This window comes from Larus michahellis, unplaced genomic scaffold, assembly GCF_964199755.1.
Source record: "Larus michahellis unplaced genomic scaffold, bLarMic1.1 SCAFFOLD_66, whole genome shotgun sequence".
Taxonomy (NCBI): domain Eukaryota; kingdom Metazoa; phylum Chordata; class Aves; order Charadriiformes; family Laridae; genus Larus; species Larus michahellis.
Window position 1 is genome coordinate 13,813 of NW_027436014.1, and position 22,437 is coordinate 36,249.

The 22,437-nt window shown below is 70.6% G+C and overlaps 4 protein-coding genes and 2 non-coding genes across 12 annotated transcripts; 5 read left to right on the plus strand and 1 right to left on the minus strand.

Moving 5' to 3' along the window:
- Nucleotides 1-839: 839 nt before the first annotated feature.
- RPL13A (ribosomal protein L13a) lies at nt 840-3,889 on the plus strand. Its single transcript, XM_074571507.1, has 8 exons — nt 840-925; nt 1,146-1,218; nt 1,900-1,965; nt 2,054-2,155; nt 2,261-2,346; nt 3,044-3,103; nt 3,219-3,341; nt 3,767-3,889. The coding sequence occupies exons 1-8, from the start codon at nt 911-913 to the stop codon at nt 3,851-3,853; spliced, it is 612 nt and encodes a 203-aa protein (XP_074427608.1). The 5' UTR covers nt 840-910; the 3' UTR covers nt 3,854-3,889.
- Nucleotides 1,287-1,364, plus strand: LOC141736876 (small nucleolar RNA Z195/SNORD33/SNORD32 family). Its single transcript, XR_012585069.1, has one exon. It is a non-coding gene; the product is annotated as a small nucleolar RNA Z195/SNORD33/SNORD32 family (small nucleolar RNA).
- LOC141736877 (small nucleolar RNA SNORD34) lies at nt 2,449-2,520 on the plus strand. The gene has a single exon (XR_012585070.1). It is a non-coding gene; the product is annotated as a small nucleolar RNA SNORD34 (small nucleolar RNA).
- A 109-nt stretch (nt 3,890-3,998) lies between the features above and the next one.
- Nucleotides 3,999-8,825, minus strand: DHDH (dihydrodiol dehydrogenase). The gene is made up of 8 exons (XM_074571506.1): nt 8,701-8,825; nt 8,118-8,581; nt 7,647-7,758; nt 7,398-7,561; nt 6,271-6,520; nt 5,186-5,310; nt 4,647-4,797; nt 3,999-4,229 (listed from the first exon to the last, which is right to left on the minus strand). The coding sequence occupies exons 2-8, from the start codon at nt 8,319-8,321 to the stop codon at nt 4,084-4,086; spliced, it is 1,152 nt and encodes a 383-aa protein (XP_074427607.1). The 5' UTR covers nt 8,322-8,581; nt 8,701-8,825; the 3' UTR covers nt 3,999-4,083.
- A 317-nt stretch (nt 8,826-9,142) lies between these two features.
- BCAT2 (branched chain amino acid transaminase 2) lies at nt 9,143-16,730 on the plus strand. Of its 7 annotated transcripts, none has more exons than XM_074571500.1 (11): nt 9,143-9,212; nt 11,396-11,446; nt 11,709-11,909; nt 12,421-12,532; nt 13,190-13,309; nt 13,775-13,938; nt 14,479-14,621; nt 14,726-14,811; nt 15,210-15,350; nt 15,763-15,837; nt 15,965-16,730. In XM_074571500.1, the coding sequence occupies exons 1-11, from the start codon at nt 9,168-9,170 to the stop codon at nt 16,021-16,023; spliced, it is 1,197 nt and encodes a 398-aa protein (XP_074427601.1). In that variant the 5' UTR covers nt 9,143-9,167; the 3' UTR covers nt 16,024-16,730. The 7 variants fall into 7 exon arrangements, with proteins under 7 accessions (XP_074427601.1, XP_074427606.1, XP_074427604.1 ...); XM_074571505.1 differs by having other exon boundaries at nt 12,421-12,528; XM_074571503.1 differs by lacking the exon at nt 13,775-13,938 and having other exon boundaries at nt 14,507-14,621.
- Nucleotides 16,731-17,270: 540 nt separating this feature from the next.
- LOC141736875 (uncharacterized) lies at nt 17,271-21,483 on the plus strand. The gene is made up of 4 exons (XM_074571512.1): nt 17,271-17,478; nt 18,135-18,193; nt 18,668-18,736; nt 19,294-21,483. The coding sequence occupies exons 1-4, from the start codon at nt 17,271-17,273 to the stop codon at nt 19,495-19,497; spliced, it is 540 nt and encodes a 179-aa protein (XP_074427613.1). The 3' UTR covers nt 19,498-21,483.
- The last annotated feature ends 954 nt before the right edge of the window (nt 21,484-22,437 follow it).

A 22,437-nucleotide genomic window follows, 5' to 3' on the forward strand; every position in this document is an offset into this window, starting at 1 on the left:
GAGACCCCGGGGACCACCGGGGCCCCTCAGAGCCCCCCCGGGGACCCCGCCGGGAACCCCCCCGAGACCCTCAGGGACCACCACGGCCCCCCCGGGGCCCCCCAGAACCCCCCCCGACCTCTCAGAGCCCCCCCGGGACCACCACCCCCGCCCCCCCAGGGCCCCCCCGGGAGCTTTGGGGACCCTCAGAGTCTCCCGGGGACCCCCCAAAACCCTCAGGAACAGGCAGGGAGCCCCCGGGACCCGCCCAGGACCCCCCGGCACCACCAAAGACCCCCCCCAAGGACCCCCCCGAGCCCCCCCGCCCCCCACGTTGTACAGACACCAATACAGGGGGGGCTGCGGCCCCTGGATCGGCCTCTCCAGTCTGTGTGAGCTGCTTACTGGGGGCACCGGGAGATACGGGAGGGGCACTGGGAAATACTGGGAGGCTCTGGGGGGGTACTGGGGGTCCTGGGAGATACTGGAGGGGCACTGGGAGGCTCGGGGGGGGGCACTGGGGGACATTGGGGGGGATCCTGTGGGGTTACCGGGAAGCACTGGGAGATACTGGGGGTTCCTGGGGGCACCGGGGGGCTCCCGGGGGTACTGGGGGTTACTGGGGAGGCACTGGGGGGGGTCCGGGGGGCACTGGGGGGGCCGGGTGTTATCGGGGAATAGCGGGGGCGATGGAGGGGGCACTGGGGGGGCCCTGGGAGACACTGGAGGGACACTGGGGGGGTCCCGGCGGTTACTGGGGGACACGGGGGGGGTCCCGGGGGTCCCGCGCCGCCCCCATCCCCGCGCCTGACACCACTTCCGCTCTCCCCGCGCCGGACGTCACTTCCGCCCCTGCTCCCGACCCTCCGCCGGAAGCGGCGACCCCGCGGCGCGCGCGGGGCGGAGTCTCTTTCCCGAGCGGGCGGCGGCGATGGCGGAGCCGCGGGTGCGGGCGGCGGCGAAACGGGGGGTCTCGGGGGGGTCTCGGGGGGTTCAAGAGGAACCGGGGGGGACCGGGGAGGCGCGGGGGAGCCTCGGGGGGACGGCGGCACCCGGGAGGGCGGGGGGCGGGCGCGTCCACGTGGAGCCTCCCGCTAGGCCCGGCGGCCTCCGGTGACACCCCCCCCCCCCCCCCCTCCCCTTTTCTCCCGGTTCCCCCCCCCCAGGTTCTGGTGATCGACGGCCGCGGGCACCTCCTGGGCCGGCTGGCGGCCATCGTGGCCAAGCAGGTGCTGCTGGGTGAGTGCGGGATCCCCCCCGGGACACCGGGAGACACCCTCCCCCCCCCCCGGGACCGCCCCCCCCCCCCGCGCCGTGATGAGCCTTTTCGGCTGTTGAGTCTCACGACCGTGAGAGGCGCCTCATGCACTACCAGCTGAGCGCGGGGGGGCCTGGGGGGGCGCGAAGGCGCGTGGGGACCGGGGCTGCAACGCGCGTGTGTGTGTCCGCGCCGTGCCCCCCCCCCGCCTTGTCCCCACCCCATGTGCCCCCCCCCGTGTGTCCCCGTGCCCCCCCCGTGTCCCCCGTTGTCCCCCGTGTCCCTGTGTCCCCCCCGTGTCCCCCGTGTGCCCCCGTGTCCCTGTGTCCCCCCGTGTCCCCCGTTGTCCCCCGTGTCCCTGTGCCCCCCCCGTGTCCCCCCGTGTTCCCCCCCGTGTCCCTGTGTCCCCCCCCCGTGTCCCCGGGGTCTGTTTCCCTCCCTCTCACGTGCCCCCCCCGTGTCCCCCGTGTGCCCCCGTGTCCCTGTGCCCCCCCCCGTGTCCCCCCGTGTCCCTGTGTCCCCCCGTGTCCCCCCGTGTCCCTGTGTCCCCCCGTGTCTCCCCGTGTCCCCCCCCGTGTCCCTGTGTCCCCCCCCCGTGTCCCCAGGTCTGTTTCTCTCCCTCTCACGTGTCCCCCCCGTGCCCATGTGCCCCCCCCCCGCAGGCCGGCGCGTCGTGGTCGTTCGCTGCGAGGGCATCAACATCTCCGGCAACTTCTACCGCAACAAACGTGAGTTGGGGGGGGGGACACGGGGGGGGAGAGGGGTCCTGGGACCGTGTTAAAGAGTGGGGGGGTGACAGTTTCTCCCCCCCCGCAGTGAAATTCCTGGCTTTCCTGCGGAAGCGGATGAACACCAACCCCTCGCGGGGGCCCTACCACTTCCGCGCCCCCAGCCGCATCTTCTGGCGCACGGTCCGAGGTGAGTCCGGGGGGGGGCCACGACACACACACCACACACCCCCCCCGCTTCCCCCAACCCCCCCCCGGGCCCCCCCCATGACCGCGTGTCCCCCCCCCTCCCCAGGGATGCTGCCCCACAAGACGAAGCGGGGCCAAGCGGCGCTGGAGAGGCTGAAGGTGTTCGACGGAATCCCCCCCCCTTACGATAAGGTAAAGGGAACGCCCCCCCTCCCCCCCCGGGACCCCCCCGGATCTCTGGGACACCCGTCCCGACCCGTGGGACCCCCCCGGGACCCCCCTAAATCTGCCCCCCCGTGTCGATGATGCCGCTTTTACCTACATTGTTCGATGCTCCTTGAGAGAAACTTCGACACTGAGACACTGGGGGCCCCCAAACCCCCCACTTTGTGCCCCCCCCGCCTTAAAGCCCCTCTTGTGCCCCCCAAACCCCCCACTTTGTGCCCCCCCGCCTTAAAGCCCCTCTTGTGCCCCCCAGGCCCCCCACTTTGTGCCCCCCCGCCTTAAAGCCCCTCTTGTGCCCCCCAGGCCCCTACCCCCACCTTGAGCCCCCTTGTCCCCCCAAAACCGCCCCTTCTGCCCCCCAGTGCTCCTTTGTTGCCCCCCCCTTGTCCCCCCCCAGGACCCCCAAAACCCCTCTTGTGCCCCCCCCAGCCCCTCAAATCCCCTCCTCTCCCTCCCCACCCCCCCCCGCTGCCCCGCAGCACCCCCTTGTCCCCCCCCCAGCCCCCTAAATCCCTCCCGTGTGCCCCCCGTAGCCTCTTAACCCCCCCCCTTTTCCCCCCAAGAGAACACCCTTGTGCCCCGCAATGCACCCGCGTGCCCCCAGATCCCCCCCCCGTCCCCCCCCAGCCCCCCCCCGCTGACACTCTCCTCCTTTCCGCGGCAGCGCAAGCGCATGGTGGTTCCGGCTGCGCTCAAGATCATCCGCCTGAAGCCCACCCGCAAGGTGAGCTCTGGGGGGGTCGGGGGCCCCTCCCAGAGCCAGGGTGTGTGTCCCCCTCCCCAGTGGGGACCCCCCTGACCCCCCCCCTCACGTGTCGTTCCCCCCCCCCCCCCCCCAGTTCGCGTTCCTGGGCCGGCTGGCGCACGAGGTGGGCTGGAAGTACCAGGCGGTGACGGCGGCGCTGGAGGAAAAGAGGAAGGAAAAGGCAAAACTGCGCTACAACAAGAAGAAAAAGCTGATGGTGAGGGGGGGGGGCCCGAAAAAGGGGAGGGGGGGGCACAAAACAGGGGGTCACAGCCCAGAAAGGGAGAGTTGTCCCCAGAAAAGCAGAAGGAGGGAGGGAGGTGTCGAAGCCACCGCTCTCGGACGGCTTGGAGCCCCCCCGGAGGGGTCTCGGTGACCCCGAGATGGGGGGGGGGACACACACACCCTGAAAATAGGGGGGAGCGCCCCAAAAATGGGGGGGGCCTGAAACAGTGAGGGGGTGACACAGTCGAAAAACGGGTGAGAAACTTCAAAAATAGAAGGGGCGGGTCTCGGAGCCAGGGATCGGGGATGCACCGGAACAACCCCCCCGGGGGTCTCGGTGTCCGTCCCCCCCCCCAGCGGGGGGGTGCTGGGCCCCCCCTTGAGTGTCCTGTCCCCCCCCCCCGCCCCCCATTTCAGAGCCTGCGGCGTCGGGCCGAGCGCAACGTGGAGGAGAAGACGGCGCCGTTCACGGCCGTGCTGCGGCAGCACGGGCTGCTGCTCTGAATAAAGGCGCTGCTCTCTGCGGGGCACTGGTTTGTACTGGTTTGTACTGGTTTGTACTGGTTTGTGCTGGTTTGTGCTGGTTTGTGCTGGTTCGTACTGGGAGGGGTCACCTGGGAGCTGGGGGGGGGGGCCAGGAGCACGCAGGTTTTGGGGAGGTTTAGCTCTTTATTGCGGTTCGGGGCGGAGGGTCCGTGCCGTGGGGCTGGAGCCCAGCGCCGTGGGGCTGGGGCTCACTCTGTGGGGCTGGGGGCTCCCTCGGCCCCCCCCGCCTCGGCCCCCCGTGGCCCCGCAGCCCCCACTTGCCGCCGAGCCTCGTCCAGTAGCCGGGCGATGAGCTCGCTCTCGGCCAGCGGCATCACGGGGCTCTCGGTCAGACCTGGGGGGGGACACACAGATAAGGGGGGGGGTTGCGGGGGGGGCACTGGGAGGCACTGGTGGGGTTCGGGGGGGGGACTGGGGGGCTCTGGGAGATGCTGGAGTGACACTGGGGGAGGCGGGGGGGGGGCACTGGGGGCGTTCTGGGAGGCGCTGGGGGGGGGTCCGTGGGGCACTGGGGGGGTCCAGGTGTTATTGGGGACGACGGGGGGGGGGGCACTGGGGCACATTGAGGGGGGGTCCCGGGGGCACTAGGAGGTACTGGGGGGGCACCGGGAGCCTCGGGGGGGGGGGGGCACCGGGGGCGTTGTGGGCGTCCTGGGGAGATACTGGGAACACTGGGGGGGGGTGCGGGGGGCACTGGGGGGGGTCCAGGTGTTAGCGGGGAATAGCGGGGCCCCCCCCGGCCCCCCCTCACCCCGCAGCAGACACTCGCGCACGTGCTGGGCCTCGTAGCGGAGGCCGGTGCCGTGGGGGAAGTTGAGGGGCTGCGAGGGGGGGGGCAGGGGAAAGAGCTCCCGCCGCCCCCCCACCACCAGCTCCGTGGGGCAGTTCATGTGGCTGGGGAACTGCGGGGGGGGGGCAGAGTCAGGAAAACCCTCCCCGAGGCCCCCCCACCCCAAGCGAGGGATCCCCCCAATGTGCCCCCCCCCCCCCCAAGTGTCTGCCCCCCCCCCCCAAATTCAGGGATTCCCCCCAAAATTCCCCAAAGGGCCCCCCCCCCCCCCCAGGACACCCCTCTCCCCCCCAAATTCCCCAAAGGGGCCCCCACCCCCCCCCGGCTTCTACCCCCCCCCCCCGGCCCCCCCTTTTCCCTGGGGGGGACCCAGCCATCTGCCCCCCCCCCCCCCAGGTGTCTGCAGCCCCCCAGGGTGCCGCCCCCCCCCCCCATTTTTTCCCCTGGGGGGACCCAGCCATTGTGCCCTCCCCCCCGCCCCGGGGGGGTCCCGGCCCCACCTCGGCCCAGCCGCGGGTGCCCCCCAGCGCGGCCCCCCCCGGCATCTCGGCGGCCATGGAGCAGCTCAGCACGGCCAGGCGGTTCCCCTCGAACTCCAGCGTCATCGTCACCGTCTCGTCCACCCCTGCGCCCCACACGTGTGGGGCTCGGACCCACACCGACCCCCCCCCCCCCCCCCCCCGGGACCCACAACCCCCTCACGGCACCCCCACAGCCGTGGGGCTGGGACCTGCGGCCCCCGCCTCATACTGCGCACACATACACCCCCCCCAGCCCCACAATTCCACCCCTGCGCCCCACACGTGTGGGGCTCAGACCCACACCTGCCCCCCAGGGACTCCCCCCGCATCCCCCCCAGCCCCACACGTCCACCCCTGTGCCACACAGCCGTGGGGCTCTGGACCCACACGCGTCCCCTGTGCCCCACAAAATCCCCAGCCCCACAACTGCCCCGGGCGTCCCACTGCCCCCCAGCACCTCCCAGTCCCCTCCCAGTATAACCCAGTGCCCCCCATCCTTGTGCCCCCCACTGCCCCCCACTGCCCCCTACTGTCTCCCAGTCCCCCCCAGTGCCCCCCAGTTCCCTCCCAGTATCCCCTAGTCCCCTCCCAGTGCCCCCCATTCCTACTCCAGTCCCCCCCAGTGCCCCCAGTGCCCCCCATTCCTATTCCAGTCCCCCCCAGTGCCCGTCAGTTCCCCCCAGTGCCCCCCAGTGCCCCCCATTCCTACTCCAGTGCCCCCCAGTTCCCCCCAGTGCCCCCCATTCCTACTCCAGTGCCCCCCAGTTCCCCCCAGTGTCCCCCATTCCTACTCCAGTGTCCCCCAGTGCCCCCCAGTGCCCCCCATTCCTACTCCAGTGCCCCCCAGTTCCCCCCAGTGCCCCCCAGTGTCCCCCATTCCTACTCCAGTGCCCCCCAGTTCCCCCCAGTGCCCTCCATTCCTACTCCAGTGCCCGTCAGTTCCCCCCCAGTGCCCCCCAGTGCCCCTCAGTTCCCTCCCAGTATCCCCCAGTCCCCTCCCAGTGCCCCCCATTCCTACTCCAGTGCCCCCCAGTTCCCCCCAGTGCCCCCCAGTGCCCCCTTACCGGTGGGGTGCAGGCAGCCGGTCGCCCGCAGGCGCTGGGGGCCCCCCCCCATCAGGGCCAGGGCCATCTGCAGCCCGTAGCCCCCCAGGTCCAGCAGGGCCCCCCCGGCCAGGCCGGGCTCCCGCAGCCGCTCCACGTCCCCCAGGGCGAAGGCCAGGCCCCCCCGCAGCAGCCGCGGCTCCCCCAGCGCCCCCCCGGCCACCAGCGCCCGCAGCCGCCCCCAGGCCGGGAAGAAGCGCGTCCAGAAGCCCTGGGGGGGGCGGGGGGGTCAGGGGGGGCCCTGGGGGGGGGAACAGGACTGGGAGCACCAGGACTGGGGGGGGAGTGGGAGTGGGGGGGTCAGGGGGGCGCTGGGGTGGGGGGGATTGGGAATGGTCACACTGGGGTCACTGGCAGGGGGTCACTGGTTATACTGGGATCACTGGGAGGGGGTCACTGGGGTCACTGGTTATACTGGGAGCAGGGTTGGGGGGTCAGTGGGGTCACTGGTTATACTGGGAGCAGGGTGGGGGGGGCCGGGGCGTTACTGGTTATACTGGGAGCAGGGTGGGGGGGTCACTGGGGTGACTGGTTATACTGGGAGCAGGGTGGGGGGGGTCACTGGGGTTACTGGTTATACTGGGATCACTGGGAGGGGGTCACTGGTTATACTGGGAGCAGGGTTGGGGGGTCACTGGGGTTACTGGTTATACTGGGAGCAGGGTGGGGGGGGTCACTGGGGTTACTGGTTATACTGGGATCACTGGGAGGGGGTCACTGGGGTCACTGGTTATACTGGGAGCAGGGTTGGGGGGTCACTGGGGTTACTGGTTATACTGGGATCACTGGGAGGGGGTCACTGGGGTCACTGGTTATACTGGGAGCAGGGTTGGGGGGTCAGTGGGGTCACTGGTTATACTGGGAGCAGGGTAGGGGGGGTCGGGGGTTTACTGGTTATACTGGGAGCAGGGTGGGGGCACCGGGGGGTTACTGGTCGCACTGGGATCACCGGGAATGGGGATTGTGGGTCACTGGTCACGCTGGGAGCAGGTCACTGGGTTACTGGTTATACTGGGAGCAGGGTGGGGGGTCACTGGGGTTACTGGTTGCACTGGGGGGGTTACTGGTCACACCGGGGGGGTCCCCACCTCCATGAGGAAGACCCCCCGGGCTCGGGCGGCCTCCACCAGCTCCCGGACCTCCCCGGCCCCCACCGCCATGGGCTTCTCCATCAGCACGGCCTTGCCCGCGGCCAGGAAGAGCCGCCCGGCCGCCAGGTGCTGGGTGTTCACGGTCCCCACGTACACCACGTCTGGGGGGGGGGCACACGGGACAGGGGGGGTCAGTCCCTTCCCCACAACCCTCCGGACCCCCCCCCGTCCCCCCCCCGGACTCACCCACGTCGGGGTCCTGGGCCAGCTCCCGGTAGGAGCCGTAGGCCCGGGGCAGCCCGTGGCGGAGGGCGAAGGCCTGGGCCCGCGGCAGCTCCCGGGCGGCCACCGCCAGCGCCTGGGGGGGGACAGGGGGGGTCGGGGGGGGGGGCAGGGGGATGGGAGATACCCCCCCCCCCCCCCCCGGGACCGGGGTGTCCGGGAGCCCCTCCCCCGCCCAGGGTGATCCCGGTGTGTGGGAACCCCCCCTCCCCCACTCGGGGGGACACCCCCCTCCCCCCCTCCGGGGGACACCCCCCCCCCTCCAAGGGACAACCCCCCCCCCGGCCCCTCCCCCTCCAAGCGCCCGGGTGTCTGGGAGCCCCTCCCCCACCCAAGGGGACCCCCCCCCCCCGCCCCGGCCTCGCCCCTCCCCCCCCATCACATTCCTGGAGCCCCCGCCCCCACCGCCCCCCCCCGTCGCCCCCCCGCACCCACCACGTGCTCCTCGGGGGGGAGGGTCTTCAGGGCCACCGCGAAGTCGTGGCTGATGTGCCCGGCCGAGCAGATGCCCCAGCGGGTGGGGGGGGGACAACACCCCCCTCCCCCCACCCCCCCCTCGGGGGACCCCCCCTCCCCTCCCCCCTCGCGGGAGACCCTGCCGTCCGGGCACTGACGCGCTTCCGTCGGCGGCGGCTCCATCTTTGGGGTGCCGGGGGGGGAGGGGTGGGGTGATAATGGTGGTGGTGGGGGGGGGGGGTGGCCGCGCCCCGCCCTTCCCCCACCCGTGGGCGGCCCACGCCGCCCCTCCCCCCACCCACGGCGGGACGCGACGCTTGCGGGGGGGGGAGGGGCAGAGAGAGGGGGGTGTCCAAGGTCTTGGTGGGGGGGGGACGGGGATGGGACACACGGCCATGGCCTTCGGGGCACCCAGACGTCCGGGGGGGCCCCGGCGTCCGGGCCTCATCTCCCCCCCCCCTCCCTCCCCGGGGGGGCCCCGGCGTCCGGGGGGGCCCCACCCAGGTGTTCAGGCCCCGCCACCGCCCCGGGGGGGGGGGGGGGGGGGGGCCGGCGTCCGGGCGCTGTCAATCATCGGCTTTGGGGCGAAGGGCGGGGTCCCTCCCACGCACGTGCCAGGCCCCGCCCCTCCCCGCCCCGGGGGCGGGGTCTGTATGCAAATGAGCGCCGGGGGCGTGGTCAACGCGAACGAACCAGGGCGGAGCCTCACGAAAGGCGGGGGGGGGGGGAAAAAAGGCTTTTAGTGACATCGAGGCGCGTTACCCGGCAACGGAGGAGGGGGGCGGTTTTCTCCGCCCAGCAGCGGGCTCGCCACGCCCACCCCGCGGGGAGGGGGCGTGGCCTCGGGGGGCGGACCCGAGCGTGCGTCTCGCTATTGGTGGAGGAGGCGCCGCTGGGGGCGTGTTTGGTGGGGGAGGAGGCGGTGTCGGGGGCGCGGGCGGGCGGGAGGCCGCGATTGGCGGGCAGCGGGGGCGGGATGGCGCGGGGCGCTGCTATTGGCCGGTAGGGCGGGGGCGGGGCGGCGGCGACATGGCGGCGGCGGCGCTGCGGTCCCGGTGCCGGTGCCGCGGATCGGTGAGCTGGGGGCGGGGGGGGGGGGGGGGGGGCGGTGTGTGTGTGTGGAACTGTTTCCGGGGCGGGACCCCCCGGTGCCTGCCGGTGCTCCCTGCTCCCTGCCGGAGCTCTGCCCGGTCCCGCGCCCCACCGTCCCAGTGCTCCCACCCGCGGCCTCCCAATGCCCCTCAGGCCCTCCCGGAGCTCCCCCGGTTCTGCTGGAGCCCTCCCCCGTCCTGCCGGTGCCTCCCCCGAACCTCCCAGTGCCCCCAGGCCCACACGGAACCCTTCCCAGTGCCCTCCGGGCCCTCCTGGAGCCCTTCCCAGTGCTCCCAGCGCCCCCCAGGCTGTTCTGGAGCTCCTTCCAGTCCTCCCAGTGACCCCCAGGCCCTACTGGAGCCCCCCGGGCCCCCCAGTGCCTCCCTCAGGCCTCTTAATGTCCTCTCCCCCCGGCCCTGCTGGAACCCTTCCCAGTCCTCCCAGTATCCCCCGCGACCTCCTCCCAGTGCCCCCCAGGCCCTCCCGAAGCCCCCCCAGGCCCTACTGAAGCCCCTCCCAGTCTCCTCAGTCCTCCCAGCCCCCCCCCAAACCATACTGGAGACCCTGCTGGCACCTCTCCCAGTCCCCCCCCCGCCCCCAAACCCTACTGGAGCTCTCCCCGTGCCCCCCAGGCCCTACTGGAGTCTCTCCCAGTCCTCCCAGTGCCCCCCAAGCCCTACTGGAGTCTCTCCCAGTCCTCCCAGTGCCCCCCAAGCCCTACTGGAGACCGTCCCAGTCCTCCCAGTGCCCCCCAAGCCCTACTGGAGACCGTCCCAGTCCTCCCAGTGCCCCCCAGGCCCTACTGGAGTCTCTCCCAGCCCTCCCAGTGCCCTCCCAGCCTCCCCTAAGCCCTACTGGAGACCCTCCCAGACCCTACCGGAGCTCCCCCCAGGTCCTGCCAGTGCCCCCCAGGCCCTACTGAAGCCCCTCCCAGTCCTCCCAGTCCCCCCAAAACCCTACTGGAGGCCCTACTGGAGCTCTCCCAGTGCCTCCCTGGCCCCTACTGGAGTCTATGCAGGTCCTCCCAGGCCCTACTGGAGTCTCTCCCAGTCCTCCCAGTGCCCTCCCAGCCCCCCCCGCCCCCAGTCCCTACTGGAGCCCTCCCAGTGCCCCCCAAGCCCTATCAGAGCCCCCCCAGGTCCTCCCAGTGCCCCCAGAATGCTAGTGGAGCCCTACCCAGTCCTCCCAGTGGCCGCCAGGCCCTACTGGAGTCCCTCCCAGTCCTCCCAGTGCCCTCCCAGTCCTCCCAGCCGCCCCCCCTCCCCCCCGAAACCCTACTGGAGCTCTCCCAGTGCCCCCCAAACCCTACTGGAGCCCATTCAGGTCTTCCCAGTGCCCCCCAGGCCCTACTAGAGTCTCTCCCAGTGCCCTCCCAGCCCCCCCTGCCCCCAAACCCTACCGGAGCCCTCCCAGTGCCCCCCGAGCCCTATCGGAACCCCCCCAGGTCCTCCCAGTGCCCCCAAAACGCTACTGGAATCCCTCCCAGTCCTCCCAGTGCCCTCCCAGCCACCCCCTCCCCCTGAAACCCTACTGCAGCTCTCCCAGTGCCCCCCAAGTCCTACTGGCGTCTATCCAGGTCCTCCCAGTGCCCCCCAGGCCCTACTGGAGTCTCTCCCAGTTCTCCCAGTGCCCCCCAAGCCCTACTGGAGTCTCTCCCAGCCCTCCCAGTGCCCTCCCAGCCCCGGCTAAGCCCTACTGGAGACCCTCCCAGACCCTACCGGAGCCCCCCCAGGTCCTCCCAGTGCCCCCCAAATGCTACTGGAATCCCTCCCAGTCCTCCCAGTGCCCTCCCAGCCGCCCTCCCCCTCCCCGAAACCCTACTGGAGTCTCTCCCAGTGCCCCCCAAGCCCTACTGGAGTCTCTCCCAGTTCTCCCAGTGCCCCCCAGGCCCTACTGGAGTCCCTCCCAGTTCTCCCAGTGCCCCTCGGCCCCGAGAGGACCCCGGCGTCCAGGCGGCTCCCCCAGTCTGGTCCCAATGGCGGCGCTGGGGGGGCAAAGTCCAGGGCAGGGGGTGTGGGGGGGGGCGGGGATCCAGGAGTGCGGGGCCCCTCCCCCAGCCACGCCCTCTGCTGTTACTGGACCCGGACTGGGACGAATTGGGGGAGGGGGGGGGGCGGGCCAGGTGCCTGGGTCCCCCCTGACCCCACCTCGTTTCCCCCCCCCAGCTTCTGGTGACACTGCTGGGCCCCCGGCGAGGCTACAACCATGTCTTCAGGGTAAGGGGGGGCCCTGGGGAGTGTGGGGGGGGGACACCCCGGGTGCCTGGGTGCCCCTGAGCCTCCCCCTCCCCCACTGGGGTCCCCCCGAGGGCCCCCCGGCTCCCCCCGCGCCCCCCCGCGTCCCTCTTTGCCCCCCCCCCCCCAGCTCCTGGGGTCTCTCCGAACCCCCCCTGAGCCCCCCCAAGCCCTGGGCTCCCCCTGAGCCCCCCCAGCCGGGGTCACGCAGCCCCCCCCCCGACCCCCCGTGCCCCCCCCCCAGGCCGCGGATCTGTCCCTGGAGCGCAGCGGGGCCCCGCGGGCGAAGCCGGGGCCGGGGGATCTGGTGTTCGGGCGGGAGTTCACCGACCACATGCTGAGCGTGGAGTGGAGCCGGGACGGGGGCTGGGGGCCCCCCCGCATCCACCCCTTCCGCGACCTGCGCCTGCACCCCGCCACCTCCGCCCTGCACTACGGCGTCCAGGTCAGCCGCCCCCGCCCCCGCGGACCCCGCTGGCCTCTGACCCCCCCCAGCCCCTGACTGCCCGCCCTCTGACCCCCCCGGGACCTCTAACACCCCTCCCTGACCCCCTGTGACCTCTGACCTCTGACCCCCTGCCCCCTCTGACCCTCCTGTGACCCCGTCTCCTCTGCCCTCTGACCCCCCGTGACCTCTAACCCCCACGTCCCTTCCCTGACCTCTGACCCCCGTCACCTCTGACCCCCCATGACCTCTGACCCCCCCATGACCTCTAACCCCCACATCCCTTCCCTGACCTCTGACCCCCGTCACCTCTGACCCCCCTGTGACCTCTGACCCCCCACATCCCTTCCCTGACCTCTGACCCCCTGTCACCTCTGACCCCCCCATGACCTCTGACCCCCCGTCCCTTCCCTGACCTCTGACGCCCCCATGACCTCTGACTCCCCACGTCCCTTCCCTGACCTCTGCCCCCCCGTGACCTCTGCCCCCCCCGCGACCTCTGACCCCGCAGCTCTTTGAGGGCATGAAGGCCTTTCGGGGGGAGGACGACAAAATCCGCCTTTTTCGCCCCGAATTGAACATGGAGCGGATGCAGCGCTCGGCTGCCAGGGCCTGTCCTGCCCGTGAGGGGGGGGCCGGGGGCCACGGGGTGGGGGGGGGGCACACCCAGGGGGTCCCTTTTTTGGAGGGGGGGGCGGACAGGACCCTCCTAGACACCGGGTTCCCCTGGGGGGGGGACATAACGCAGGGGTCATGGGGGGGGTCCCCTGGTGGGGGGTGACACTGGGGTCCCTGGGGGGGTCCCTTTGGGTGACAGCCAGGTCTCGGGGTGGGGTGGGGGGGTAGCTGTGGGGGGGTCCCTGTGGGTGACGCCGGGGTCCCTGTGGCAGGGGGGGTCCCTGTGGGGGGACAACGTGGGGGTCCATGTTGGGGGGGGTCCCCATGGAGAGGTCCCTGGCGGTGACACTGGGTCTCGGGGCGGGGGGGGGGCCCTGGGGGTGATGTGGGGTCCCTGTAGGGGGATGACGTAGGGGTCCCTGTGGGTGACGCTGGGTCTCGGGGGGGGGGGGGGGGGGTCCATGTGGGGGGGGGTCCCTGGGGGTGACAGGGGGTCCTTGTGGGGGGGTTCCCTGGGGGTGACACCAGGTCTTGGGGGGGTCCCTGTGGGGAGGACAACGTGGAGGTCCCTGTGGGGGAGTGTGTCCCTGGGGGGGGTGTCCCTGGGGGGGGGTCCCTGGGGGTGACACCGGGTGCCGGGGGGGGGCGGGGGGGTCCCGCAGGCCTTCGACGAGGGGGAGCTGCTGGAGTGCATCCGGGCGCTGGTGCGGCTGGAGCAGGAGTGGGTCCCCCCCGGCCCCGGCACCAGCCTCTACATCCGCCCCACCTTCATCGGCACCGAGGTGGGGGCCGGGGGGGGAGCTGGGGGGGTCAGGAGGGTCCAGGTGGGGCGTCCCTGGGGGGCTATGGGGGTCCTGGGGAGGAGTTATGGGGGTCTGGAGTGGGTTGGGGGGGTCGCGGGGGGGTTATTGGGGGGTTATGGGGGTCCTGGGGAGGGTTATGGGAGGGTATGGGGGGGTCAGGAGGATCCTGGGGGGGTCCCTGGGGGGTTATGGGGGTCTGGAGTCGGTTGGGGGGGGTCCCAGGAGGGTTCGGGGGTCCTGGGGGGAGTTATGGGGGTCTGGAGTGGGTTAGGGGGGTCCTGGGGTGGGGGCCCAGGGGGGTTATGGGGGGCTTAGGAGGGTCCTGGGGTGATTATGGGGGGGTCTGGGGTGGGCTGGGGGGGGGTCGCGGGAGGGTTCTGGGGTCCGGGGGGGTGTCTGTGGGGTTCCGGGGGGTCTCTATGGGGTGCTGACCCCCCCGGCCAGCCCTCGCTGGGGGTGGCCCCCCCCGGGCGGGCGCTGCTCTTTGTCATCCTCTGCCCGGTGGGTCCCTATTTCCCGGGGGGGCACTTCAGCCCCGTGGGGCTCCTGGCCGACCCCTCCCACGTCCGGGCCTGGCCCGGGGGGGCCGGGAACTGCAAGCTGGGGGGGTGAGTTCGGGGGGAGTGGGGCCGGCGGGGGGGGGCAGGAGTCTGGAAGGAGGGGAATGACGGGGGGGGGGGGGGTCTGCGGAGGACCCAGGGGGGATAACGGGGGGGTCCGGAGACTGGGGGGGGGGATGATAGGGCACGTGGGAATGCCTCAGGTGTTTGGGGGGGGGGGGGCATAGATTTTGGGGGGGGGGGGGGGTGTGTGTGGCATAGGCGTTTTGGGGGGAGGCGTTGGACATGGAGGGGGGATCGTGGGTGTTTGGGGGGACGCCGAGTTTTAGGGAGGGCGTTAGACGTTGCGGGGCGGGGGGGGGGACGGACACACACACGAGGCATTTGGGAGGGGTGTTTCGGGGTGGGGGGGGGGGTTTCCAATTTTTTTTGTGGGGGTGTCACGAGTGGTTGGGGGGGGGATGCGTTTGAGGGAACTCCAGGCATCTGAAGGGCAGCGGAGGGTGGGGGGGGGGTGGTCCCGGCTGCCTTTGGCAGCCGGGACCCCCCCCCCCACCCTCCGCTGCCCCCTCTGTGTCCCCCCCCCAGGAATTACGGCCCCACCATCGCCCTGCAGCGGGCGGCCCAGGCGCGGGGGTGTCAGCAGGTCCTTTGGCTCCACGGCCCCCAGCAGCTGCTCACCGAGGTCGGGACCATGAACCTCTTCATCTTCTGGCACAACCAGGACGGGGGTACGCGGAGGAAGGGGGGGGGACACACACGTGGGGGGGGGTGAGGCGACCCTCTGCCCCCCCACGCTTATGTGTGTCGTCCCCCCCCCCCCAAACCCCTGCAGAGCTGGAGCTGGTGACCCCCCCCCTGGACGGGCTGATCCTGCCCGGGGTGACCCGGCAGAGTCTGCTGGAGCTGGCGCGGGAGTGGGTACGGGGAGGGGGGGGCACAGGGATGGGGGGGGGGGGGACAGGAGGGAGGGGGGACGCGGGGGGGGGGGGATTGCAGCAGGGTCGTGGCGGGGGGGGTGGGGGGAGGGAGCGTCGTGGGGGGCAGAGGGGGTACGGAGTGGGGGGGGATACGGGGGGGACAGGAGGGAGGACACGGGGGGGGATGTGGGGGGCATTGGGAGTGGGGAGGAGAGGATGGGGGGGGGGACGTGGGGGGGGGACAAGGGGAGGGGAGGCGGGGGGGGGCGCCGGGGGAGATGGGGCACGTGGCGGGGGACAGGGTGCCCCCACATCCCCCTCGCCCCAATCCCAGGGGCAGTAGGGGGGGGGGGTTCAGGGCCAAGCCCCCCCCCCTCCGCCCCGTTTTCCCCCCCCCAGGGAGAGTTCGGGGTGCGGGAGGGGCCCCTCCCCATGGAGTCGGTGCTGGGGGCCCTGGCCCAGGGGCGGCTGCGGGAGATGTTCGGGTCGGGGACGGCCTGCGTGGTGTGTCCCGTGGGGGGGCTGCTCTACAGGGAGCAGGTACGGGGGGCTGGGGGGGGGGCCATGGGGCTGGGGGGGCCGGGGGGGCCATGGGCAGAGGGTATGGGGCGGCTACGGGGGTCTGGGGGGCGCCATGGGGTGCAGGTAGGGGGGGCTATGGGGGGAGCTGGGGGGCGGGGAGGGTATGGGGGGGGTGAGGGCTGTATAGGGGGGCTGTGGGGGGGGGCTGGGGGCTGTCTGGGGGGGGAGAACAGACGACAGGGACCCCCCCCAAAACCTGTGTGGGGTGTCCCGAGGGGGGGGGGGGCATCCTCGGTGGGGGGAGGGTAACAGGGCGCTGCTATGGGGGGGGCTGGGGGACACCTCGGGGGAGGGGGGTGGGGGGGGATTTGGGGGGGGGGGTCCACGTCGTGCCCCCCCCCGGTGACCTCCCCTTTTTGCCCCCGCCCAGTGGCACCCGGTCCCCACCATGGAGCACGGCCCCGAGCTGGCGCAGCGCTTCCTGCGCGCCCTCAGCGACATCCAGGTGCGACACGGGGGGGGGGCGCTTGGGGGGGGGGGGACGGACGCACTGGGGGGCAGGGGGTCCGGGGGGGGTCACCCCCCCCCCCCAATAACCCTCTACTCCCTCCCCCCCCCCCCCCCCCCCGCAGTACGGCCGCGTCCCCAGCAAATGGGCCCAGCCCCTGTGACCCCCCCGGAGAGGGGCTGAGCCCCCCCCCCACCGCCAACGGCGCCGGACGCCTCGGGGGGGCTCTGCCCCTCCCCCAAAATACCGAGGGGGAGGGGAAACGGGGGGAGGGGGGCAAATGTCCCCCCCCCCCCCCCCACCAAACCACACCAAATACCGGGGGTGGGGGGCAGATACCTCCTCCTCCAGCCCCTCCCCCCGCGGGGGGGTATCTGTCCCCCCCCCCCCCCAACACTCCAGCCCCCTCTGGGGTATCCCCCCCCCCCTACACCAAATACCCGCGGGGGGGGCATTTCCCCCCCCCCCCCCACTCCAGCCCCCCCCCAGGCTCAGGTCCCCCCCCCAGTGCAATACTCTGAGCTGAACCCCCACAACACCCCCCCCCCCCCATATTATTTTTGGGGGGGGGGTCTCCAGCTGCAAAGGCTTCTGGGTACCACCCCCCACCCCCCCGCAGTGCCTTCTGGGTACCCCCCAGCCCCCCCCCAAGGGATTCTGGGTCCTTCCCCCCCCCCCCGCCCACTCCCGGGGCATTGTGGGAAAATCCCATTGGATGCTCGGGGGGGGGGGTGGGGGGGGTGGGGGTGTTGCAAAGGACGCTGGGAAACACGCTGGTGCTTGCAAAGCCTTATGGGTACCCCCCCCGGACCCCCCCCCCCGAGTTCAAGGTCAAAGGTCAACAGAGGTCAAGTGTGGGGGGGGTCGTTAATAAACGAGTTGGAATTAAATGGGGCGGCTCCGGCTCTTGGCGGGGGGGGGGGGAGGGGGAGGACCCAGGTGTTGGGGGGGGGGTCATATGGGGGGGGGGGGGAGGGTGTGACGCATTATTGAGCACTAATCAATCGGTCGATAAATTAATGCTGGGGGGGGGTTTGGGGGTCACAGGGGTCGTGTACTGGGGGGGGGGTGTGTGTGTGTGTATTTAGTTTTGGGGCGCTCGAGGGTCGGGAGCCCCGGGAGCGCTGCGGGGGGGGGGGCGGGCCGTGCCCCCGCCTTATTTCGGGCTTTCGCACCCGAATCTCTGCAGTTTTTCAGGGGAAAAACCCGGGTTTTGGTGAATCCCGCTCGCGCCCTGCCCGGCCGCAGGGCCCCGTCACCATGGCAACGGCGCCGGCCCCCGCCACCGCAAACGCCCTGGGGCGCACGCGCGGGACAATGGACCAATCACGGCGCGGGCGCCGCGCTCCCATTGGTCGGGGTGGGGCGAGGTGGGGATTGACGGCGGCGAAAGGCCAATGGAGCTGAGCGGCCCGTGAGCGGCGTGGGCCATGGCCAATGGGCGCGCGGCGTGGGCGGGCCGTCGGCGGCGGGCCGCGGCGCTGCGGAAGCGGAGGGGTTCGGGGGAAGATGGCGGCCGGGGGGAAGCGGGCGCGGGGCGGCCCGGGGGGAAAGCGGGGCCCGACGGGCGGGTCCTCGGCCGGGCCGGGCCCGCGGGGCCGCCGCGAGCACGTCGTGAAGCATCTGGGCCGCGTCAAGGTGAGCGGGGGCCGGCGGGGTCCCGAGGTGAGACGGGGGGGACCCGAGTTGGCCACGGGGGGCCCGAGGGGTCTCTGAGGGGGCCGGGGCCGGGGTCTCAGTGGGGCGTTGTAGTGTCGGAGGGCGCTGGCCGGGCCCGGCTCCCCGCGGGGTCCCTTCGCCCTGGAGGGGTTGGGGTGCGCTGCTGGCGGTGCCGGAGCGGGGAGACCCGGAGCGGCGCTAATCGAGGGGCGGCCGGGCCGAGCTGGTGCCGCCCCGCAGAGGCGCGGGGCCGGGCCCTCCGCGGTTCCCCAGCGCTCCCCAGAACCGCCCGCGGAGGGGCCTAGGGGTGCGGGGCCGTGGGGTGGCTGCGCCCCAGGGGGGCTGCTGAGGGGGCAGAGAGGGGGAGCCGCTTTGGGGCCCGACGCGGGGAGCGGGTCTCTGCTCCCGGGGCTGGCAAAGGGGCTCCTGTGGCTGGTTTCGGGGCTGAGAAGCGGAGGGCGTTGCGTGGCGTTGGGCTCGGGAACGGGGGCCAGGATGAAATCCGCAGCGGGCGCCTCTCTCCGCATGGGATCCGTCCCGGCTCCCGAGGGCAGAGGCGGGGTGGGGGGCCCCCGGCTCGTCCCCGTTGGCTGGGTGTGAGAAACAGGCTCATTTCTCGCCTCCTCTTTTCCCAGGGTCACCTTCTGCCTCCCGGGAAGAGGATCCCGCACGGCTGATTCCGCTCGCGGCTCAGGTAACGGCATCTGTGGGGCTGGGGGAGCGGGGAGACCCGCTGGGGAGCTCGGGGACGCTACAGACAGTCCAAGTCCACGTCAATCAAACCTGCAGAAAAGGCACCTTTGCTGCCAGCGCGGGAGAGCTGCCGAGGAGCTGCAGCGAACAGAGCGCGTCTCCTGCCCGCGTCGGCGCCTTGGTAGTTCGGAGCGTTTTCCTTTGGGGTAAAAGAGCAAACTTTCACATCGGGTCAACGGGGAGTTGCCCGTCGCCGTCTTTAGGGTCGGGCGTTTCTCTTCTGTTTGTTCGTACCCGTTTCACGGGCAAAGCGGGAACAGCCTTTTCTCTTCGGGGGCACAACTGAGTTTTTATTAGTTTGCGGTGTCGGTACGGTTAATTTTCGGGCGCTAGATGCGGGTGGAAACGTAGCGAGTGAAACGTGGTGGAAACTGGCGTGTCGCTTGATTTTTTACTCCGTTTTCCTCTTCGTTAGAGCGGCGGCGGCACGTTTTTCTATGGCTCGGTGCACGGTCTGTTCTCTGGAGCCTTCAGTCTGCGACTTGTAAGTACGAAAAGTTTGTCCCTCCGGAAAACTCGTCCTTCGTGGGACTGAGGTGTAGACCTGGGGGGGCTCTTAAGGACGTGACCAGAATTAAAGCCAAATTTCATGGAATGTTGCTGCCGTCGGTTCTTCGCTGTTGTCAGTGTCCCCACAGCTTCCTCGCAGGCGGGAGCTCCGAATCGTAGTTTCTTTTCGGTCTCCAACACATTTTTTTCCCCGAGGGGAGGCTGTGCTTAAAAGTTAATGAGTTTCCTCTCAAATGTCCCCGTCAATAAAATCGAGTTATGACAATGAAACCCCCCAAAACGACACAACTCTTAGAGAACTGGACCGTTTCTGGACACATGTTCCTCGCGCGCAGACGTCCTGGGGGCGCGGGTGGTCTGCGCGCCGCGCTCTGACAAGCCCATCTGCTGAGGCGGGGGGAGATACAAGGTCCTGGGGGGTTTGTTTGTTTGTTTTGGGGGGGAATGGGGGTTTTTTTTGGGTGTGTGTTTGCGCTTTTGAAACCGGAGCGCGATGTCGAGCTCCCCTTGTCTTTTCCCCTCCTCTTCCAGGGCTGTAACTTCGCCGGACGGTTTCAGGAGAGCGGTTCAGTGACCTGCCGGAAAGTGCCGGTAATTCCGGGAAGGCGAACGCCGGAACCCGTAACGAAAACCTCGGCTACGAGCAGAGTTTCCGAAGGAAGCGCGGCCATGGCGGGGGGGGGGAGGCTCCTCGTCGAAGCAGCCGGGCGCGCGCCGGCACCCGCTCTGGCCTGAGCGCGTCCCTTTTGCCGCCGGGAGAGGGAACAACGCGCCCGGTAAAGCCAAGGGCAGCCAAAAAGCCGGGAGGGAGCCCGCAGGGTTCGGTGGCGCGAGGGCGGTTTGAAAAGGTCGCGGCCGTTCGGAGAAACGGCCCGGAAAAACCGGCTGCTTTGTCGCGAGGAGGCGGTTTGGAAGGAGGGGGGGGTTTTGCCGTAGCCTTTAAGGAAAATATTCATCTCGGGACGCGCAGGGGGAGGAAAACCTTGGCTCTGCGCGGGCTGGAGAAGACGCCCGCAGGCGCCCGTGCCTGTCACCCGCCCGCGCCTGGGAAGGCGGCTCCGGGGGAACCAAAGCTGCCGGCGAGTCGGAGAAACGCCGGGCTCCGGTGGCCCGTACCCACAGCCGTGCCGGAGACGGCGCCAAAGGCTTTTCCCTCCCCTCGGCTGCTGCCGTCGCCAACCCTCGGGGAAGGAGGAGGCCTTGGGTCGCTGCCCGCCTTCGTGCTAAAGGTGTTTTTCCCCCCCCCCCCCCTTCGGCAGCGTTTCTCCGCGGTCGCCCGCGGTTTTTGCTGCGCGGTGGCGGCGCGGGGCAGGCGGAAAGGACCCGGAGCGTCCCGCGAGCGCGAGGGACGTCCGTCTGCGATGGGCGTCTGCGTCCCCCCGAAGGTCCTCGCGCTGCGGACGCGGGAGTCAACGCGGCGGCTTTGTCGGCTTCTCCTCCGGCGGGGTTTGTACGAAGTAGTTTTTAACGAGATGGTACGAACGGTACAAGGCCCGTTGCGGGGCCCGTTCCGCAGCCGAAAGCCGCCGCTCCTTCTCGGTGGCCGGGTGGATTGCGGCGCCGGGGGATTCGATTCCCCCCCGGCCCTCGAAAGCCAAAGCGTTCGGGGGGAATCTCTCGTCGCGCCGGTTTCTCTGTGCGAAATTAAACTTCCAAAAAATAAATTAACGTCGTATGATTTACCCGCTGACCCACGCTGTTCGAAGCGCAGCCCCCGCGTCGGCTCGCGGCTGAACCCCTCCCCCCCCCCGCCCCCCCCCGGGCTGGGATTTTAAGGCGCGCAGCCGGAATCGGGCGTTTTATGTTCTCCCGGCGCCTCGTGGTCCTTTTTTTGGGGGGGGACTGAAAGGGGGGGTGTGTCCGGGCGGCTGATGACGTCATTTGGGGCACCGTGACATCGCCGGGGCGGAGGAGCAGGTGAGCGGGGGATGGGGGATGGGGGGGGGTTACGTGGGGGGTCCCCGAAAGAGGTGGGTCCCGGCCCCAAAACGTCTGAAACTTCTCAGGATGCGTTAAAAAAATGGGAAAACCTGTAACTGCGGGCGTGAGGCGTCGGAATAGACCAAAATCTCTCATTTATACGTAAGGAATGTGTGTATTGAGAAATAATATTCATTGATGGGTGTGAAATAAGTTCAAAATAAAAACCTCCGTCTCTGAGGACTCGCTGATTCTGTGCTTCTGCGTTATATAAAAGGTCCCAGAATATAAAAGTACTTAAAAAATGCATTTACAGAAAGGTTTTAGTGTCAGAACAGACGGGTGAGCCGGCGGCCTGCGCGGACGTACGTGTTTAGGCAGATTCTCTGTATAAGAGTGAACAGAAAACACAAATTACAGATATAATATATGTATAAAATAGAGATATAACGTTTGTGTAAAATACAGATACAACGTTTGTGTAAAGGGCGGCGCGACTGCGAGGGCCGGGGCTGCAGCTGGGCTCGTGCAGCCGGAAAGGAAAAAAAGAAATGGGGAAAAAAAAAATAATTCGTGCGGGAAAAGGCCCAAATCCCCGATTCTCCCGTTCCGGCGGACGAGACCCCCCCCCCCCGCCCTCCGTCCCGGCCCCGCCGCCCCGCGCGGGGCGATGCCGCGTCCCCGGGGCTGGTTGCGGGGGGCAAGGCCGCGCTGGGCGGGTCCGGGGCGCGGCGGCGGCGGCTGCAGAGAGGCCGCGGGGCCCGGCGGCGCTGAGGGGCCGTGGGCGGCGGCGGCGCGTGGGAGCGGCGGGACCGAGGGCGGGTCCTGCGGGGGGGGGGGGGGTCGGGGGGAGCGGCGCGTGCGCTGTGGCCCCGCCTCCCGCCCTCCCCGGGCCCGCCCCCGGCAGCCCCGGCCCCGCCCCCCGCGCCCCTCGGCCCCGCCCCTCGGCTCCGCAGCTCGTGCGCATGCGCGGCTTCGCGGCTGCCCGGTCCGGCGCCTGTCCCGAGAGAGCGGCGGCTGGAGGCCGAACCGGGACTGCCGGGGCACCGGCGAGCTCCGCGCCGCCTGGAGCGCCATCGGTGCCGCCCGCCCGGCCCCGAGAGCGGCCGTCGGCCCTCCAGTAATCGGCTCTTAACGCGTTAACGCGCCCCCGGCGGTGCCCGGCAGTTTTCAGGGCGTCCATCTCCATGGCCCCGCGGTCCTCAAGGACCCCGGAAGTGCCCCCTCAGTCAGCCGACGCGCGTCTCTATTGCACTTTAGTCCTCCAGGGGTCCCTTCAGTCAGCCGACGCGCGTCTCTATTGCACTTTAGTCCTCCAGGCGTCCCTTCAGTCAGCCGACGCGCGTCTCTATTGCACTTTAGTCCTCCAGGCGTCCCTTCAGTCAGCCGACGCGCGTCTCTATGGCAGTTTAGTCCTCCGGGAACCCGGAAGTGCCCCCTCAGTCAGCCGACGCGCGTCTCTATGGCAGTTTAGTCCTCCAGGAACACGGAAGTGCCCCCTCAGTCAGCCGACGCGCGTCTCTATGGCACTTTAGTCCTCCAGGAACCCGGAAGTGCCCCTTCAGTCAGCCGACACGCGTCTCTATGGCAGTTTAGTCCTCCAGAAACCCGGAAGTGCCCCCTCAGTCAGCCGACGCGCGTCTCTATGGCAGTTTAGTCCTCCAGAACCCGGAAGTGCCCCCTCAGTCAGCCGACGCGCGTCTCTATGGCAGTTTAGTCCTCCAGGGGCCCCCTCAGGCAGCCGACGCGCATCTC

Coding starts and splice junctions, on each gene's coding strand:
- RPL13A (XM_074571507.1), top strand. Junction 1,966..2,053: donor CAACTTCTACCGCAACAAAC/GTGAGTTGGGGG, acceptor CCCCCCCCGCAG/TGAAATTCCTGGCTTTCCTG. Junction 2,156..2,260: donor CTTCTGGCGCACGGTCCGAG/GTGAGTCCGGGG, acceptor CCCCCTCCCCAG/GGATGCTGCCCCACAAGACG.
- DHDH (XM_074571506.1), bottom strand. CDS start 8,321: ATGGAGCCGCCGCCGACGGAAGCGCGTCAGTGCCCGGACGGCAGGGTC. Junction 5,311..6,270: donor CGGCTGCCTGCACCCCACCG/GTAAGGGGGCAC, acceptor TGTGGGGCGCAG/GGGTGGACGAGACGGTGACG. Junction 4,230..4,646: donor GCGCGAGTGTCTGCTGCGGG/GTGAGGGGGGGC, acceptor GTCCCCCCCCAG/GTCTGACCGAGAGCCCCGTG.
- BCAT2 (XM_074571498.1), top strand. CDS start 9,168: ATGGCGGCGGCGGCGCTGCGGTCCCGGTGCCGGTGCCGCGGATCG. Junction 9,213..11,395: donor GGTGCCGGTGCCGCGGATCG/GTGAGCTGGGGG, acceptor TCCCCCCCCCAG/CTTCTGGTGACACTGCTGGG. Junction 15,351..15,762: donor GGCTGCTCTACAGGGAGCAG/GTACGGGGGGCT, acceptor GCCCCCGCCCAG/TGGCACCCGGTCCCCACCAT.
- LOC141736875 (XM_074571512.1), top strand. CDS start 17,271: ATGGCCAATGGGCGCGCGGCGTGGGCGGGCCGTCGGCGGCGGGCCGCG. Junction 17,479..18,134: donor AGCATCTGGGCCGCGTCAAG/GTGAGCGGGGGC, acceptor CTCTTTTCCCAG/GGTCACCTTCTGCCTCCCGG. Junction 18,737..19,293: donor GAGCCTTCAGTCTGCGACTT/GTAAGTACGAAA, acceptor CTCCTCTTCCAG/GGCTGTAACTTCGCCGGACG.